The 17,617-nt window shown below is 39.8% G+C and overlaps 1 protein-coding gene across 1 annotated transcript in view; it reads left to right on the top strand.

Annotated features, from left to right (window-relative positions):
• The window catches only part of tesca (tescalcin a), a 49,272-nt gene extending 31,733 nt beyond the window's left edge, over window positions 1–17,539 (top strand). Inside the window, exons 5-8 of the mRNA XM_063034611.1 lie at window positions 989–1,050; window positions 2,425–2,529; window positions 11,031–11,078; window positions 15,614–17,539. Coding sequence (XP_062890681.1) covers window positions 989–1,050; window positions 2,425–2,529; window positions 11,031–11,078; window positions 15,614–15,691 — 293 coding nt within the window. The 3' untranslated portion in view covers window positions 15,692–17,539. The remainder of the gene's footprint in view (window positions 1–988; window positions 1,051–2,424; window positions 2,530–11,030; window positions 11,079–15,613) is intronic.
• Window positions 17,540–17,617: the final 78 nt, after the last annotated feature.

Consider the following 17,617-nt stretch of genomic DNA (forward strand, 5'->3'; position numbering starts at 1 on the left):
ATGTTAAGATGATGCTACTCATAATGATGATCAGTGTGCACCTTATTAAATATTACTGAAAATGTTTTAATCATATTTCATTCTTGAGCTTGAATACACCAAGGGAAAAGTCAAGTAGAAGGAACAATAATTACATAACTACCAAATAGTATTACTCCATAGTCCACTATAGCCTCAACCTAACCTCTCTTGCGTACACCATATATTTCTCCTTCCCTATAGAATGGTTCAATATCTTATGTATGCCAACAATTACAACTGGGAGATACATTAGAGGCAGAGGGTAGGGACTGACTTACCACATTTAGAATTTGAATCCAGGAGCATTTCATTTTTGGATTTTCTAGCAGCTGTTAAAATCTAGGCCAGTACTTGTTTTCACTCTATTTAACGCGGTTGTTTGTGTAATTAGGTTATTTTCAGATGTTTTACATCTGTTTATTCACTGGTCAATTATATCAGAAACAGAGCACTCAAAGAATTTCCTTTCTAATACCAATCATTTAATTGTGATGTTTGTGTGTGTTATCATTGTTTTTGTGCTAGGGAGGGGGTTTGGGGGGGGGATGATGTTCTTGTTGCATTTTGTGCAGGGGAGGGGGGTCTGGGGGTCAATGATCTGTTAGTTTTTTGTGTGGGGGAGGGGATTTGGGGGCCGATATTTTTCTGTGGGGGAGGTGGTTTGGGTGGATTGATGATCGTCTTGCTGTTTTTCTTGTTTGAGGTGTGTTTGCTTTATTTTTGAACTGACTTCATTGGTTTTTCTTTGTTTTGTGGCTATCTGGAGAAGAAGAATCTCAGAGTTATATTTTGATAATAACATGAACCTTTGAACCTTTTCAGACACTTCACACTAACTTCAAGTTGAGGTTCTGGTGGGCAATTTTGTAATTTAAATGTGTTTTGTGTATTACATTGTTTGAATTTTCAATTCTGAGTCTTTCCTGTAAAGTTCCCTCACACTAACTGAAACTATCCTCTCTTCCAGTTTTATTTCACATGTATGACACTGATAGAGATGGAAAACTCACCTTGGAAGAATTAAGAGAGGTTGTATTGTCTTGCTTTTAAATCAAAGTACATGAAGGCTGCTCTGAAATCTGTGCCAAACTAATGTTAATTAAATGCACATCCCAACAAGCATCCATATAAAAGTCTAACATTGAAAAAAATTATGCAAACCAAGTTGTGTTGAATTATAATATTGATGAACTCACAATTCATAAGACCATTAGACATAGGAACAGAATTAGGCCATTTGACCTCTCAGGTCTGCTCTACCATTCCATCATGGCTGACTTATTGTCCCTCTCAACTTCATTCTCCCGCGTTCTCCTGGAATCTTCGGCACCCTTACTAATCAAAAACCAATCAGCTTCCACTTTAAGTATACCCAATGTCTAGATCTCCACATCCATTTGTGGCAATGAATTCCACAGATTCACTACCTTCTGGTGAAAGAAATTCCTCCTGATCTCTGTTCTAAAGGGACGTCCGTCTATTCTGAGGCTGGGTCATAGACTCCCCTCCTATAAGAAATTCTAAGTCCCATCTGATGATATAGATTCATTCAATATAAATGATAAAATTTAAATACAGCAGCTGGATAACCAATATCCTTTAAGGAAGGAAGCTTATTGCCATTGCTTGGTCCACACCAGAACAATGTGGTCAGCTGGCAATTACCCTGGGAAATAGCCCAGCAAGACCTTGGTTCAAGAACAATTGGGGCTGGGTGATAAATACTTACCTTGCCAGCAAAAATCTGCATTCTGTGAATGACTTTTTGTGATTTCCTGCATCCTTATCACTTGGCACGCAACTCCCATTACTGGCTTAGGGTAAAACTCAGCTCTGAGTTACAATACCTAAACCTGCTGCTGTGTTTCCCTATATTTGAATAATGACTTATTGACTGCAAAATTTGCACCTTGCAACAGTCAAAGAACGTAGCAGAGGAGAGCGCAGGAGCAGGCTTTTCACCTCAGAATTATTTTCTAAAAAATAAACTGCTCTTTTCAATGTAAAGAGAAGTGACAATTGCAAATAAGTTAAAACCTGCCATTTGGTCTCTGAGCGACACACATCAAAGTTGCTGGTTAACGCAGCAGGCCAGGCAGCATCTCTAAAAAGAGGTACAGTTGACGACGTTTCGGGCCAAGACGTTGACTGTTCCTCTTCCTAGAGACGCTGCCTGGCCTGCTGCGTTCACCAGCAATTTTGATGTGTGTTGCTTGAAATTCCAGCATCTGCAGACTTCCTCGTGTTTGCATTTGGTCTCTGAGTTCAAGCATCATTTTGAGTCCGTTAGTAAGGGCCTTATGATATGGAACAACTCAACTTACCTTCTGCCTTAGAGAATACTGTTGATTTTCATTGTCCTCTGTGATAGATATAAATCAATCAAATTTTCCTCTTTTTCAGATTGTAAAAGAACTATTATCCAAGAAACCTTCGACGGAGAAAACTTCCATATCAATTGCAGATGCTGCAATGTTGGAGGCTGCAAACATCTGTAAAGGACAAATGGTCTGTAACATTTCAGATTAATTCGCATAGTTAGATATTTCTCAGAACATTTGATTCCATTTCCATCAACTCCAATCTGTTTATAACTAAAATCTTCAGAACTTGAAGGCAGAGGAAGTAGGAAGTACAGTAACTTCAGTGTGAAAAAAAATTAGCTTTTATTGTGGTTCCCCATCAAGGCTGAATAAGGTTATCAAATCGTAAGCTCCGGGTAGAATTATTCTGTTTACGGATGGTACTTGGTGATCTGTCTGTGAGATCTTATCTGCATGCATCAGTACCGCAAAGTTGCAGATGAACTGAATTTGATAGAAAGTATATTATCATTTAAAAAGTTTTGATAACTGTGTAAACTGTAACTAAAGCATTACACATATTATAAACATAGCTTAGAGCAAGAGTTAACCACCAGCATCAGTACTACTTCATCAGTACTCGTTACTTGCCCTGGTGTTAAAGAGCTCTGCTGAATGCTTTCATATAGAGGGTCTGAACGAACTTATAAAAATTAACTATTTGTCGCATGTGAGAAAAAGAAAATCTAAATACATTTCACTGGTTTTGCCATCAGTACACTGGCTTCTTGCGTCGTTTAGGATCAATTTTAAAATACTCTTGATTGTGTAGAAAGCTCTGAATAATCTAGTTCCTCCATGTATTTTGGAGTGTCTTTCCCCTTACATTCCTGATCATGATCTTAGACCCGTGAATTCTAGTTTGCTTGGTATTCCTAGAGCCAAGCATATAAGAACTGGTGATGCGGCCTTTTGTTCTCACGCACCAAAAATCTGGAATACTCTTCCGACTGAGATACACCAGGCCAGTATTGTGGAACTTCTCAAAACACTTCCAAAAGCCTACTTTTTCAATTTGGCCTAATTTTAGGATTATTTAATTACTTCTATAATTTGGTATATTCAATTACATTTTATTCTATGATTTTATGATTTTTAATTTGGTCTAATTTTTATGATTTATCTTTACAATCTAAGTAAAGCACTTTGAGACTGCATCTTAATGTATGAAAGGTGCTATATACATTAAATAAAGTTATTATTATCATGTGCATTGAAATATACAAGGAAATATATCATTTGTGTCAACAACCAACACAGTTCGAGGATGCGCTGTTGTCTTAAGAACAGGACACTCCACACTCCTGACTGCATCATACCGTAGTTGGGAAGTATTGAGAACATTGATGACATATGGCATCCATCTGGGACAAAATGCCAACAATGTCGAGGAGAGTATTTCAGATGTTTTAGTGCTCACCCAGGTGTTAAGACCTTAAGATATAGGAGCAGAAGAAGGCCATTCAGCCCATCAAGTCTGCTCTGCCATTCAATCATGGGCTGATCCAATTCTTCCAGTCATCCCCACTCCCCTGCCTTCTCCCCGTACCCTTTGATGCCCTGGCTAATCAAGAACCTATCTCTGCCTTAAGTACACCCAATGACTTGGCAACAAATTCCACAGATTTACCACCCTCTGACTAAAGTAATTTCTTCGCATCTCTGTTCTAAATGGACGTCCTTCAATCCTGAAGTCGTGCCCTCTTGTCTTAGACTCCCCTACCATGGGAAATAACTTTGCCATATCTAATCTCTTCAGTGTTGACTTGTAGCAATTTACGACTTACAGAGAAGTTGCAGAGGGAAATTAGTTTAGAAATTGGCAGAGTTTTTAAAAATAATTTTGGTTTAACTTAAACAAGTGTTATGTCATTAAACTGTACCATCTATAACTGAAGCATTGTACACATATGTGGAACAAGAATGCTGAATACATCACATGTTAAAGTAAAGAAGATGAGCGGCAATTCGACCAATACACCGTGGGCTCAGCTGAGGAAAAGAACGTGAAGCAAGTTCATTAAGATGAACATACTTTATACTTTATTGTCGCCAAACATTTGATACTAGAACGTAAATCATCATAGCGATATTTGATTCTGCGCTTCCCGCTCCCTGGATTACAAATCGATAGTGAATATTAAAAATTTAAATTATAAATCATAAATAGAAAATAGAAAAATGGAAAGTAAGGTAGTGCAAAAAAAAACTCGAGAGGCAGGTCTGGATATTTGGAGGATACGGCCCAGATCCGGGTCAGGATTCTGATTCTGGCAGGGATTGTTGGAGCAGGTGCCACCTCCCAATCTTATTCACAAACCCCAAACGCCTCAGAAACACAATGAGTAATTTTACCTGATGACATCTGCTCCTGGCTGAAGGCTACGGTTACCTTATAAGGTAACTGGAGAATGCATCCCAACAGGTGTATGTAACAGGTCTAGAGGAGAGATGGATGAACTGTGGAAGGGTGTGTGACCTGAAACATGTAACTCTTTCTCTTCGCACAGATGTGGCCTGGCCTGATTAATCCAGCATTTTCAGTTATTGCTTTAAATTCTAGGTAACATTTGTGCCCCCCCCCCCAAATAAAGTTCCTCGCTGCCTTCAAAACATTTTGGGTGGAATTCCTGCAACATGACGCATGGGAAATGGGGGAGAAAAGCCATAATGCAAGAGGGATGGGGTGGTAGAGGATGGTAGATGACAGGTGCAACTGGATGGAGAGGGGATAATAGGCAAGTGGGAGGATAGCATGGGAAAGGTGAGCAGAGGTGTGAGGGCATGAGAGGCAATTAGCAAGAGAGTGTCGCTCCCACACCTACCTGTCAACTCTGCTTCGCATTCACAAACAAGAGAAGATCTGCAGATGCTGGAAATCCAAGCAACACACACAAAATGCAGGAGGAACTCAGCAGCACCTATGGAAAAAAGCAGCTGACGTTTCGGGCAGGGACCCTTCTCTCACTGACCCGCTGTCTGCATTTTCCATTGCCACGGAGCATCTAATGTTTCACTGAGGCAGCTTCCACCACCATGATGTGAAAATTTAATTCTCTAGCCCACGTCCACTCTCCTCCCACACTCACTGACCCATCCATCTAAACTTCCCCTTCCTTTGTTCATCCTGCCCTATCCCCTTTCTCCTCCTGGTTCTAGCATCATCCCCTGCCTGTCTGTTTCCAACTACTATCTACAAGCCCCTATCCCAACCATCCCACCTCCCACCCTTGGATTCAATGACCCTTCTTTGTGCTGCATTGGAATCTGAGTGGGGCCACACAGCAACAACCTCTCCCTCGTATTTCAAGCTAGCACTTCCCAGCCTCTGTCCAAACCTAATCATCCCAGTCTAATCCCCCATCCCACCCTCATATTTTCCCCTTTTCCCACTCAGTCCTGGTGCAGAGTTCAGGCCTGAAATGTTGACATGTATTTTTTGTCTTCATGGATGTTGCTCGGCCTAGTGTTCTGCTTCTCTTCCCACAGATGCTGCCTCGCCTGCTTTTTGTCTTTTTTAAAAATCCCTTACCTAGCTTTTTTTTTGTAAACGGAGCAAAGTGATGTAGCCTATTAAATCTGTGTTTAAAGGGCAACACCCCTTAATGTGGTTCGGTGAATTCCTCTAAACTGGTATTTCTTGTTCTTCCCATGCTAGTCTGAACTTACACAACACAGATAATTTTAATTGATCATTATCCAGCATTTTAAGTATATTCAAGATTTTAAATTGTCTAATGTCATTTCCAGTACACAAGTGTAAAGAAGATGGAAATAATTGTTACTCCAGATTCCGATACAGCGCAAAGAAAAAGCAATAAGGAACACAATAATAATAAAGACACAATAATTATAAATATCAACGATAGCTTAATTTAAATGGATTGATAGTATATCCATAAAGTGATGCTAGGCACAGGAGATGCTGTACATAAGGTGACTGACAGGAAATGATCAAGTAGTGGTTGGGGAAAGTGGCTGTTTTTGAGGCTGTATGCTTAGCTCCCTGCTGTACTCACTTTATTACTGATGACCATGAGGCTAAGCACAGCTTCAATGCCATCTTTAAGTTTGCCAATGGCACCACTGTCATTGGCTGAATCAAAGGTGGTGACGGCTGAACGGTGCCACAGAAGCAAGCTCTCACTTGATGTCAGCAAGACCAAGGAGATGATTGTTGGCTTCAGGGAGAGGAAACTGGACTTTCGTGGATCAGTCCTCATCGGAGGATCAGAGATGGAGAGGGTCAGCAACTTTAAATTCCTCATTGTTATCATTTGAGAATATCTGCCCTGTGTCCAGCATGCCATTACAAAGAAAGCACTGAAGCACCTCTATTTCCTCAGAAGTTTGCGAAGATTATGAAACTAAAACTTCGACAGTCTTCTCTAGATGTGTGGTGGAAAGCATAATGACTGGCTGCATCACAGCCTGGTATGGAAACACCAATGCCCTTTTATGGAGAAGCCTACAAAAACAAGTGGATACAGCCCAGTCTATCACGGGTAAAGCCCTCCCCACCATTGAGCACATCTACACAGAGCGCTGTTGCAGGAAAGCAGCATCCATCATCAAAGAGCCCCACCATCCAGGCCACACTCTCTTCTTGTTCCTGCCATCAGGAAGAAGGTACAGCAGCCTCACAACCCACACCACCAGGTTCAGGAACAGTTATTACCTCTCATCTATCAGCCTCTTGAACCAGAGGGGAGAACTTCACTTGTCCCATCGCTAAACTGTTCCCACAACCTATGGACTCACCTTCAAAGGCTCTTCATCTCATGTTCTCAATACTTATTGCTCACTTATTTATAATTTTTCTCTCCTTCTTTCTGTATTTGCACAGTTTGTTGTGCTTTTTTATTGCACATCAGTTGTGGTACATCCCCCCCCTCCCCCTTTTCCTTCTCCCTGGGCCTCCTGTCCCATGATCCTCTCATATCCCGTTTGCCAATCACCTGTCCAGCTCTTGGCTCCATCCCTCCCCCTCCTGTCTTCTCGAATCATTTTGGATCTCCCCCTCCCCCTCCCACTTTCAAATCTCTTACTAGCTCTTCCTTCAGTTAGTCCTGAAGAAGGGTCTCGGCCTGAAACGTCGACTGTACCTCTTCCTAGAGATGCTGTCTGGCCTGCTGCGTTCACCAGCAACTTTGATGTGTTTTGCTTGAATTTCCAGCATCTGCAGAATTCCTCGTGTTTGCCTTTCACTTGATTCTATTGTGTTTCTTGTATTTATTGTGATTACCCACAAGAAAATGAATCTCAGGGAAGTATATGGTGACATATGTACTTTGATAATATATCTACTTTGGTCTCTGCGTGGATGCTATGTAGTCTGCTCCCTGATGGGAATGGGACAAACAGTCCATGAGCAGGGTGGGTGGGATTCTTCACGATGTTACTGGCCCTTTCCCAGCACCTTTCTATATATGTGTCCTTGATGCAGGTAGGCTGATGCCAGTGATGTGTTGGGCAGTTTTAACCACAATTAAAAATAAAACTCTGGATAGCCCTTTTACACTGGCATAAAGTAAAATGAGATCGGTTTAGTAAAATGAAAAATGATATATCAATGCGAGTATGTTTTACAACTTCTATCAACACACTCCATGGAACCTTCTCCCTTCCAGCAGAATTACTTCCCCGCCACAAGGTTAATTCAGAAGAACCTATGCTTTCTACTGTATTACTACAATAAGGGCAGTTATTCCAGCAATAAGTTATGATATGACAGATTGAGTTCAGAAGATTCTAATTCCCAGGAATTCTACTTACATTTTAGCTTGGAAGTATATTAGCTATCAATACCAAACGCTTCACTCAAGGATTGTATACTTCCTCAATGCACATAAAATTTCTTGTATGCTTCTGCTTTTTAAAAATAATCTATAGACACAAACATTGGGATTGCAGTGCTTTTAAGAAAGATGTCTACATACTGTATCTGAATTTTTCATAGAATTGTTCGCTAACAAAAAAAAAGGCATATTAAGGATAACTACAATTTAAAATTTTTGCACAGGAGTGTATTGTTTTATTGCAATGTTATTTCTAATTACAAATTGCAACACCAAAATGATGCAGCAGGTATAGTAGACAAGGTGCACCATCAAGTCTTGATGGTGCTTCAATGAAATGCTAAATGTTAATTAATTTATCACAAAAACTATTCAGCATTAGAAAACAGTTTGCGAAATTGTTTCTGCAATACTTGGAGTTTACACTAAATATAAAACCAAGTACTTAACCAAGGGCTTATTTTTCATTGAAACTAGATTTATTCATAGAGCATGATAAGACGTAATGTGATTAAACTAACATGAGAATTGTCTGGTGGTATTCCAGCACAGCTTTTAAAATGAATTTAGAAAAACAGGAAAAGGCAGTCATATTCAACAGGTCAGGCAGCAATTGTGAACACAGAAAGAGAGAAAAGTTTCAGGAAGGACTTCTTATCTAAAGCAGTTCAGTGATCAAAAGCCAGTATATTTTAGGCTGCAGAGAGGGATGGGGCAGAGTGAACGATAGGAAATGTATGTGATTAAATGGAGAGGAAAGTTCTCCAACTGACAAATTTGTTTTCAATGCTGCTCAAGAGAAGAAATTCAACGTGTTAATCACAGTTGATTTATCTGGAGGACTGTACACCCAGTGGCTACTTTATTAGATACCTTCTTTACAAAATAAAGTGAGTGCATGGTTGTGGTTGTCTGTTGATATTGCCCATTCACTTCAAGGTTCGATGTATTGTGCGTTCAGAGATCCTTTGCACACCATTGTTGAAACACAAGGTTATTTGAGTTACTGTTGCCTTCTTGTTGGCTTGGACCAGTTTAGCAATTCTCCTCTGACCTCTCTCATTAACAAGGCATTTTTGGCCACAGAACTGCCACTCATTGAATGTTATTTGTGTTTCACACCATTCTCTGTAAACTCTAGAGCAGGGGTTCCCAACCCGGGGTCAATGAAACCCTTGATTAATGGTTAGGCTCCATGAGATAAACAAGATTGAGAACCTCTGCTCTAGAGACTATTGTGTGTGAAAATCCCAGAAGATCAGCAGTTTCTGAGATACTCATACCACCCCATCTGGCACCAACAATCAAAAATCACAAATCACATTTCTTCCCCATTCCGATGTTTGGTCTGAACAACACCTGAACTTCTTGACCATGTCTGCACACTTTTATGCATTGGGTTGCTGCCACCTGATTGGCAGATTAGATATTTGCGTTAACAAACAGGTGCAGCTAATAAAGTGGCACTGAATGTAAACGGGGGAAAATGAATGAGAGTAGTTTGAAAGAAAAAAAATGCAGGAACTGTGAGATATAGAATGCCTCCAACACTGGATATCCAAAAATGGGGAAAAATCTGGAAACATTAAGCATATGAGGTAGTGACATGGAAAAAGAAACAAATGGGTCGATGTTGCAGTTGGAGAACATTAGTTCACTGACAAACTCAGTCAAGACTGGCTATTTGAAACTGTTGAATTTAATATCAAGTCCCAGGAGTGCAACACGCTTAGACAGAAGACAAAGTGTTGTTCCTCAAGCTTACATTGTAGATCAGGAGGCAAAGGTAGAAAAGTCAGAGTGGATGTGGGCAGGAGACTCAAAATGACCCTTGCAGATGTTCTATAACAGTCAACCAATCAGCATTTGGTTTCTCCAACATAGAAGAAATCAGACCACCATAAACATTAAATGCAATGTACTATATTGGAAGGGATGCAAGTGAAACTGTGCTTCATTAGGAAAAAGTTTTGGGCTTCTTGAAGGTGGAAAGGGGCAAGGTAAAATGACCGGCGTTGTATCTCCTGTGTTTGCATGGTCAATTGCCATGGGGAGAATGGTTGCCAGAGATGGAAGCACAAACCAGGAAATCCCATCAGGATGCTGGAGAACAGAGGGGAGATGTATCTCGTGGTGCAGTCTCTGTAGACAGTGGAAATTATACATGATGATCCATTGAGAGAGGAGGTTGATGGAGTGGAAAGAGAATCCCTATCCTTGTTCTGGCTTTATAGAAGGAATGAAAGGGCAAGTCCAGTAAATAGAACAGAGGGAGACGAGAGCCCCTCTATTTTAAAGGGAGAACTGGAAATGGCGAAGTGGTTAAATCTTATTCAAATACTTTAGAGGTCACAAAGGGAATCACTTCAATTGATAAAGAGAAATTAAAGTCGGAAAGTCTTTACTTGAAGTGTAGTAAAAGTGCATATGTGCTAAATGCATGGTGATTTATGTTGACCTAAACATTTAACCCTATAGCATCCATCCTCTTCACCATCAGCAAACAATAAGGCTTCTTTGGCAGTTTCAACACTCTCCAACAAGAAGGGCAAGAAGTAAATAGAAACATCTCAACCAAGTCATACTTGATCCCGATTTGGAAATAATCCCCTTTTCTTCAACAAAAACCCAGAATTTCATTAACTAATAGCAACCCCATTGAGAACAAAAGTTTTAAAAAAATGAAGATGTGCATAAATTCTATAAATATAGGCATGCTGCATATTTGAAATGTTTGCCGGCATAAATTTGATAAGATTCATCACATTTTTGAAGTCTTAAGAAAAGTATTCACTTTCATATATGTTTTATTATATTTCATGTTAATTTTTGTTTGTTTATTCTTCAGGAACCTGATGAACGGTATGAGGAAATAACCTTTCAGGACTTCCTTCAGGTTTGTGTTTTTCTCAACAGGAAGTGAAAGTAGGCTTTAATATTGACCAAACACTTCAGTAACATCACATGAAGTGAATAAATGATCATTTTCAGTAGCTGGTTTTGTTAGTTTTCAGCAATGTTGTGATTACAATATTTGAGAAAGCCATTCAACATCTTGATAGATTCAATGCTCTTTTGGATTGGTGGGGGAGGGGGCAGGAAGAGCATTTAACACAAGCAAGAGTTTCCCCACAACTGGTACAGGGTTATCTGCCAATTTTCTGCAGGGTTCAGGACTGATTTTCGGGTGCCTCTATATCAGAATCAAGTTTAATATCACCGGCATATATCATGAAATTTATTGTAGGCATCTTACATATTTTAAATGTTTACAGGCATAAATTTAATAAGATTCATCATATTTCCTGACGCCTAATTGATGAAGAAATTTGTTGTCTATAATCACTATTATAGCTTTGAACTGACTTCTCCAGGTGAGCAGATATGGATAGGATGTTCCTAGTTGTCAAGAAGAGTACTAACTTTCTTGTGACTATGTCTTCACATTGGATCTTCGAGTTTCCTGTGTCCTTACCACAGAGAACTATTATTAGTGGGTGATCTTGAGACATGCACTCAGCCTGTCCCAACCAAGTCTGAGAAATATTTAAGAGCTCATATCTGTATCAGTTCTTTAATATATATAACCCCAAAATTAGTAACTTGTTTAAATGTAAACAAGTGTTAGCGGTCAGTTGTTTTAAATTGAATTTCAGTTCCACATTACTTCCCCACCCCTACCACTTCATACATTTATTCTTCATGTTTAAAGTCCCAGCTATCTTTATCTTTTGCACTGTTGCTCCCACCATCTATGTCGGAGAACATTGGCAAAACCATCAGTGAAAACAAATTGAAAAAAATAAATGATAACATCAGACATGTATCCATAACAGCAATTCAGTAACATCAGTTTTTTTAAAAATGGCATTTTGGTTAGAAGCCTGGAAGAACTTGCATAATCTGATCTCTGCCTAAGTTGCCTTTTGCTTCATGCTGTCCCTTGAGTCTTCTTAAAATTTTCAGCCTCCATCCTCTGCATTTAAAAATGATTGTGTCCATTTCCATCTAATGGCCCTCTCACTTTGGGGCTGCATGGTAGCATAGTGGTTAGCACCAACGCTTTGTAGTACAGGCAAACCAGGGTTCAATTCCCACCGCTGCCTGTAAGAAGTTTGTATGTTCTCCCTGTGACCATGTCAGCTTCCTCCGGGTGCTCCGATTTCCTCCCACAATCCAAAGATATACCAGTTGGCTAAGATTAGATCGGTAGATTGCTGGGTAGCATGGTTTGAAGGGCCAGAAGGGCCTATTTAGCAATGTATCTCAATAAATAAACAATAATAAAAAGAAAAATCAGGAAATTGGTGCAGGCACCATTGCAATCAAAAGTCACAGTCCACAATCTTTATTGTTAAGTGACAGTAAATCCAGGATATTACACAGTAAATTAGGAACCAGGTGCGATTTATATGGTCTCTGCTGGTACTCATTCTGCCTTCACTGGATTCCCCCACATTGACTGACAAGTGCTGTCCTTTTGCAGGCACATGACACTAACAATCACAGGATCTGTACACTAGGTACAGCCTTTTGTGGCCCTGGTAGTAGTTGCACTAACAGACTAGGGTCGCCATTAAGCATAACTGCTTCATTTAACCTTTCACAATCCCAGTTTCCTTGACCCCTCCATTCTTACTATTTTCGCATGTCCATGGCATATTACAGGCCATCAGGAGTGTTCACTTCAACACTGACAAGCTTCCCAGCAATAGTATTGAGTAGAACACACAAACCAAGTACTAATTGTAAATACGAAAAAATACATTAGCAATTATTGAAGTGCGAATATGGCCATACTTAGTACTTTATTTTGATATCACCCAGAACAGGATTATGATATGGATTTTTTTTCACCGACTCTCCTATGTTGATTTGTATTGAACACATTAGAATATGGCTAGCATTTCCTATTGGCATCTAAGCATGTACAGATGCAAGAAAAAGTTTGTGACCTCTTTGCCATTACCTGGTTTTCTGTATTAGTTACTCATAAAATGTGGTCTGATCTCCATCCAAGTCACAATGATAGACAAGCACAATCTGTCTAAACTGATAGCACACAAACAATTGTACTTCTTCTCATCAATACTGAGGACACCATTTAAACAATCGCAGTCTAGGTTCACAAAGGTATGGGAACCTCTGGGGTAATGCCTTCTGCAAAAGCTATTTGGAGTCAGGAGTTCCAATCAATGAGATGAGATTGGAGATGAGGGTTGCAGACGTGCCCTGCCCTATAAAAAAGACACACAAAAGCAGGTTACTGACAGAGTCTGCTCTTTTCAAGAAAGATCTGTTTATGTGCACCATGGCTCGATCAAAACAACCTTCAGAGGACCATAAAAGAATTGTAGAGATGCAAGAAGCCGGAAAAGGCTACACAAGCATTTCTAAAGACCTGAGTGCTCATCAGTAAGAGAAGTTGTCTACAAATGGTGGAAATTCAGTACTGTTGCTAGGAGTAAGCATCCTGCAGAGATCACACCAAGAGCACAATGTGTCATGCTGAAGGAGGTGAAAAAGAGTAACAGCAAAAAACCTGTAGAAATCTCTAGAACTTGCTAAAGTATCTGTTCATGTGTCTACTATAAGAAAAACACTGAACAAGAATAGTGTTTATGGAAGGACACCACTGCTCACCAAATAAAAACAACACTGCTGCACACCTCATTTGCAAAAGATCACCTGGATGTTCCACAAGGCTTCTGGAACAATGTTCTGTGGACAGATGAGACAAAAGTGGAACATTTTGGCAGCAATGCATACAGCTATGTTTGGAGGGAAAAGGGCACTGCACGCCAACATCAGAACCTCATCCCAGCTGTGAAGCATGGTGGAAGGAGCATCATGGCTTGGGACTGCTTTGCTGCCTCAGGGCCTAGACAGCTTGCAATTGATGAAGGAACAATGAATTCTAAATTGTAGCAAGACATTTTACAGGAGCATGTTAGGGTAGTGGGCCATCACCTGAAGCTTAATAAAAGTTGGATGATGCAACAAGGCAATGATCCGAAATACAAGAGTAAATCAACAACAGAATGGTTTAAAAGGAAGAAAATCATGTTTTGGAATGGCCAAGTCAGAGTCCAGACCTTAACCCAATTGAGATAGAACAATAAGATATAGGAGCAGAATTAGGCCATTTGTCCCATCGAGTCTGCTCTGCCATTTCATCCCGGCTAATCCAACTTTCCTCTCAGCCCCAATCTCTTGCCTTCTCCCAGTATCCCTTTATGCTCTGGCCAATCAAGAATCTATCAACCTCTGCCTTAAATATACATAAAGACTTGGCCTCCACTGCTGCCTGTGGCAAAGAATTCCACAGATTCACCACCCTCTGGCAAAAGAAATCCCTCATCATTTTAAAAGGACAGCCTTCTTTTCTAACTCTCCCTCCATAGGAAACATGCTGTCCTTAACCACTCTATCAAGGGCTGTCACCATTCAATAGGTTTCAATGAGGTCCGCCCTCATTCTTCTGAATTCCAGTGAATACAGGCCCAAAGCCATCAAACGCTCTTCCTATGCCAAGCATTTTAATCTGGAATCATTTTCGTGAACCTCCTTTGAACACTCTCCAGTTTCAGTACATTCTTTCTAAGAGGCCCCAAATCTGCTTACAATACTCCAAGTAAGGCCTCTCTAGTGCTTTATAAAGTTTCAACATTACATCCTTTCTTTTACATTCTAGTCATCTTGAAATTAATGCTAACATTGCATTTGCCTTCCTCACCACAGACTCAACCTGCAAACTAACTTTTAGGGAATCCTGCAGAAGGACTCCCTGTGGCATGATATGGCATGACCTGTAGTGAGATGTTCATGCGAGGTATCCCAGAAATCTTGATGAACTGAAACAGTTTTGTATGGAGGAATGGACTAAAATTCCACCTCGCCGTTGTGCAAGTCTGATCATCAGCTACAGGAAACATCTGTTGAAGGTTATTGCTGCTAAAGAAGGTTGTACCAGTTATTAAATACAAGGGTTCACGTACTTTTTCCAGCCTGGACCGTGAATGATTAAACAATGTGTTGAATAAAGACATGAAAAGTACAATTGTTTGTGTGTAATTAGTTTCAGCAGATTGTGTTATTCCATTATTGTGACTTAGATGAAGATCAAACCATGTTTTATAATTAATGCAGAAAACCAGGTAAATGGAAAGGGTTCACAACTTTTTCTTGCAATTGTAAGTTTAATGCAACACCTACACACAAAATGTTGGAGGAACTCAGCAGGTCAGGCAGCATCTATGGAAATGAATAAACAGTCAATGTTTCGGGCTGAGACCCTTCATCAGGAATAGAAAGGAAGAGCGAAGATGCCAGAACAAAAAGGTGGGGGAGGGGGGAGGATATCTTTAATTATAAATATCAATTTTTAAAATATTGTTGAATTGTTGACAAGTAAACTCCTTTACTTTTCAGATAATGCAGGACCTCAAGATAGAATCCAAAATGCACGTGCGTTTTCTACAGTTGGATACAACAGCCTTGTGCAAATAGTAAAAGATTCAGCGAAGAACAGCCCACAAAAAAAAACTGGATGGTGAATGGGATAATGCAGTACAATTCCAAAGTGACTCTACTGATCTTCAATTTCTGTAACTAAGTTTTTGTATTTTTAATCCTTGGAGGAAGTTCTTTTTACTTTTTTTTTCCAAATTTAGAAATAATGCAGCTCCTTCTTGAATCAGCACTATTTCGGAGTTCTTTTTCTTCCCTTATATCAGTCAATTATATAGTAAAAGCTACACAGCACAATTTTAATTAGTTCTCAGGCATCTTCTGAGGATCCAATCGGATGAGGCCAATTTAAAGTTCCAAAGCTCAAGAAATATAGTGATTTTCCTCGTAATGAAAATTATCTATTTCCTAACATAATTGACAGGTTACCATTCAGTTTAATGAGCAGATGAAATTTTCCAACAAGTTTATAAACTAAACCCATGCCAGCCAATACAAAAGCAAAACTCCTTTTTTCAATGTTTTCTGGGTATTACTGTAAATTCATTTCAACACAAGCTTTATAGGAATTGGTGAATTACCAAAATGCTGATTAAAACTATTCATTTCTTATACAATAAAGAATGTTTTGTAAACACAAAATAATCTGCAGATGCTAGGGTCAAAGCAACACTCACAACACGCTGGAGGAACTCAGCAGGTCGGACAACATCCGTGGAAAAGATCAGTCGACGTTTCAGGCCGGAATCCTTCATCAGGACTGTAGAGGGAAGGGGCAGAGGCCCTATCATAGGTGCCGGCCCGAAACGTCGACTGATCTTTTCCACAGATGCTGCCCGACCTGCTGAGTTCCTCCAGCGTGAAAGAATGTTTTGTTGGGCCTGCCCTTTACTACCTCTTCTAAAAATCGAACCTGAACTATGCTTTCCCTAGTCTCTTATCTTCAATGAACAAAATCAGAATCAGGTTTAATATCACCAGCATATGTTGTGAAATTTGTGTTATCCGGCAGCAGTACATTGCAATACATAATAATAAAAACTGTGAATTACTATACAAATTAAATAGTTAAAAGAGTAGTGCAAAAAAAAAAGCAGTGAGATAGTTTTCACGTGTTCAGTGTGCATTCAGAAATTGGACAGCAGAGGAGAAGAAGCTGTTCATGAATTGTGAAGTGTGTGCCTTTGGGTTCCTGTACCTCCTCCCTGATGGTAGCAATGAGAAGAGGGCATGCCCTGAGTGATGGGGGTCCTTAATAATGGATGCCACCTTTTTGAAGCATCGCTCACTTCAGTTGCATGCACCATGTTCTTATGTATGATTTTATTTAAACGTTTCATCCTCTATAGATTTTCTTCTAGTCTCAAGGGCATGCAACTACCTCCTGAAGGTCTCTGTTTTTCACCCTTACTACTGATTCCCAGGACTTTGATCAGTACTTGTGCCTTCAGAAACTACTTTGTGAACCAAGAGCAATATTGTATCACCACTACACTATTAAAACAATTTGTACTTGTATGTTTTATTGTATTCATGCTGCTTTAATTAATAATTAGACTGTCAATGAATATTATTAAAGAAATGCTAATAATTCCACCTTAGAATTAAGACAGTATTGACTGCATTTTCTGGCTGCTAATCACAAACTTCTGCTTTTCACAAGGTGTGCATTGTTGGCAAAGCCTTTGCCAAACAGCTTGAAAATGTAGCAGAGAGCTGTCTTCATAAGATGTAGTCTTTCTGGAGGAGGTTCTTTCTTTGTAATGTGCAAAGTTTTGCAGAGGTTAGGTACAGATCAGTGATATTTAGCCAAGGCAAGTTTTTTTGTCTTCAAAACCCATAAGACCCAGGAGCAGAATTAGACCATTCGGCCCATCACGTCTGCTCCACCATTCTATCATGGAATTCTCATCCCCTCTCAACCCCATTCTCCTGCCTTCTCCACCCTGATTAATCAAGAACCAA

The sequence above is a fragment of the Mobula hypostoma genome, chromosome 27 (assembly GCF_963921235.1).
Source record: "Mobula hypostoma chromosome 27, sMobHyp1.1, whole genome shotgun sequence".
Taxonomy (NCBI): domain Eukaryota; kingdom Metazoa; phylum Chordata; class Chondrichthyes; order Myliobatiformes; family Myliobatidae; genus Mobula; species Mobula hypostoma.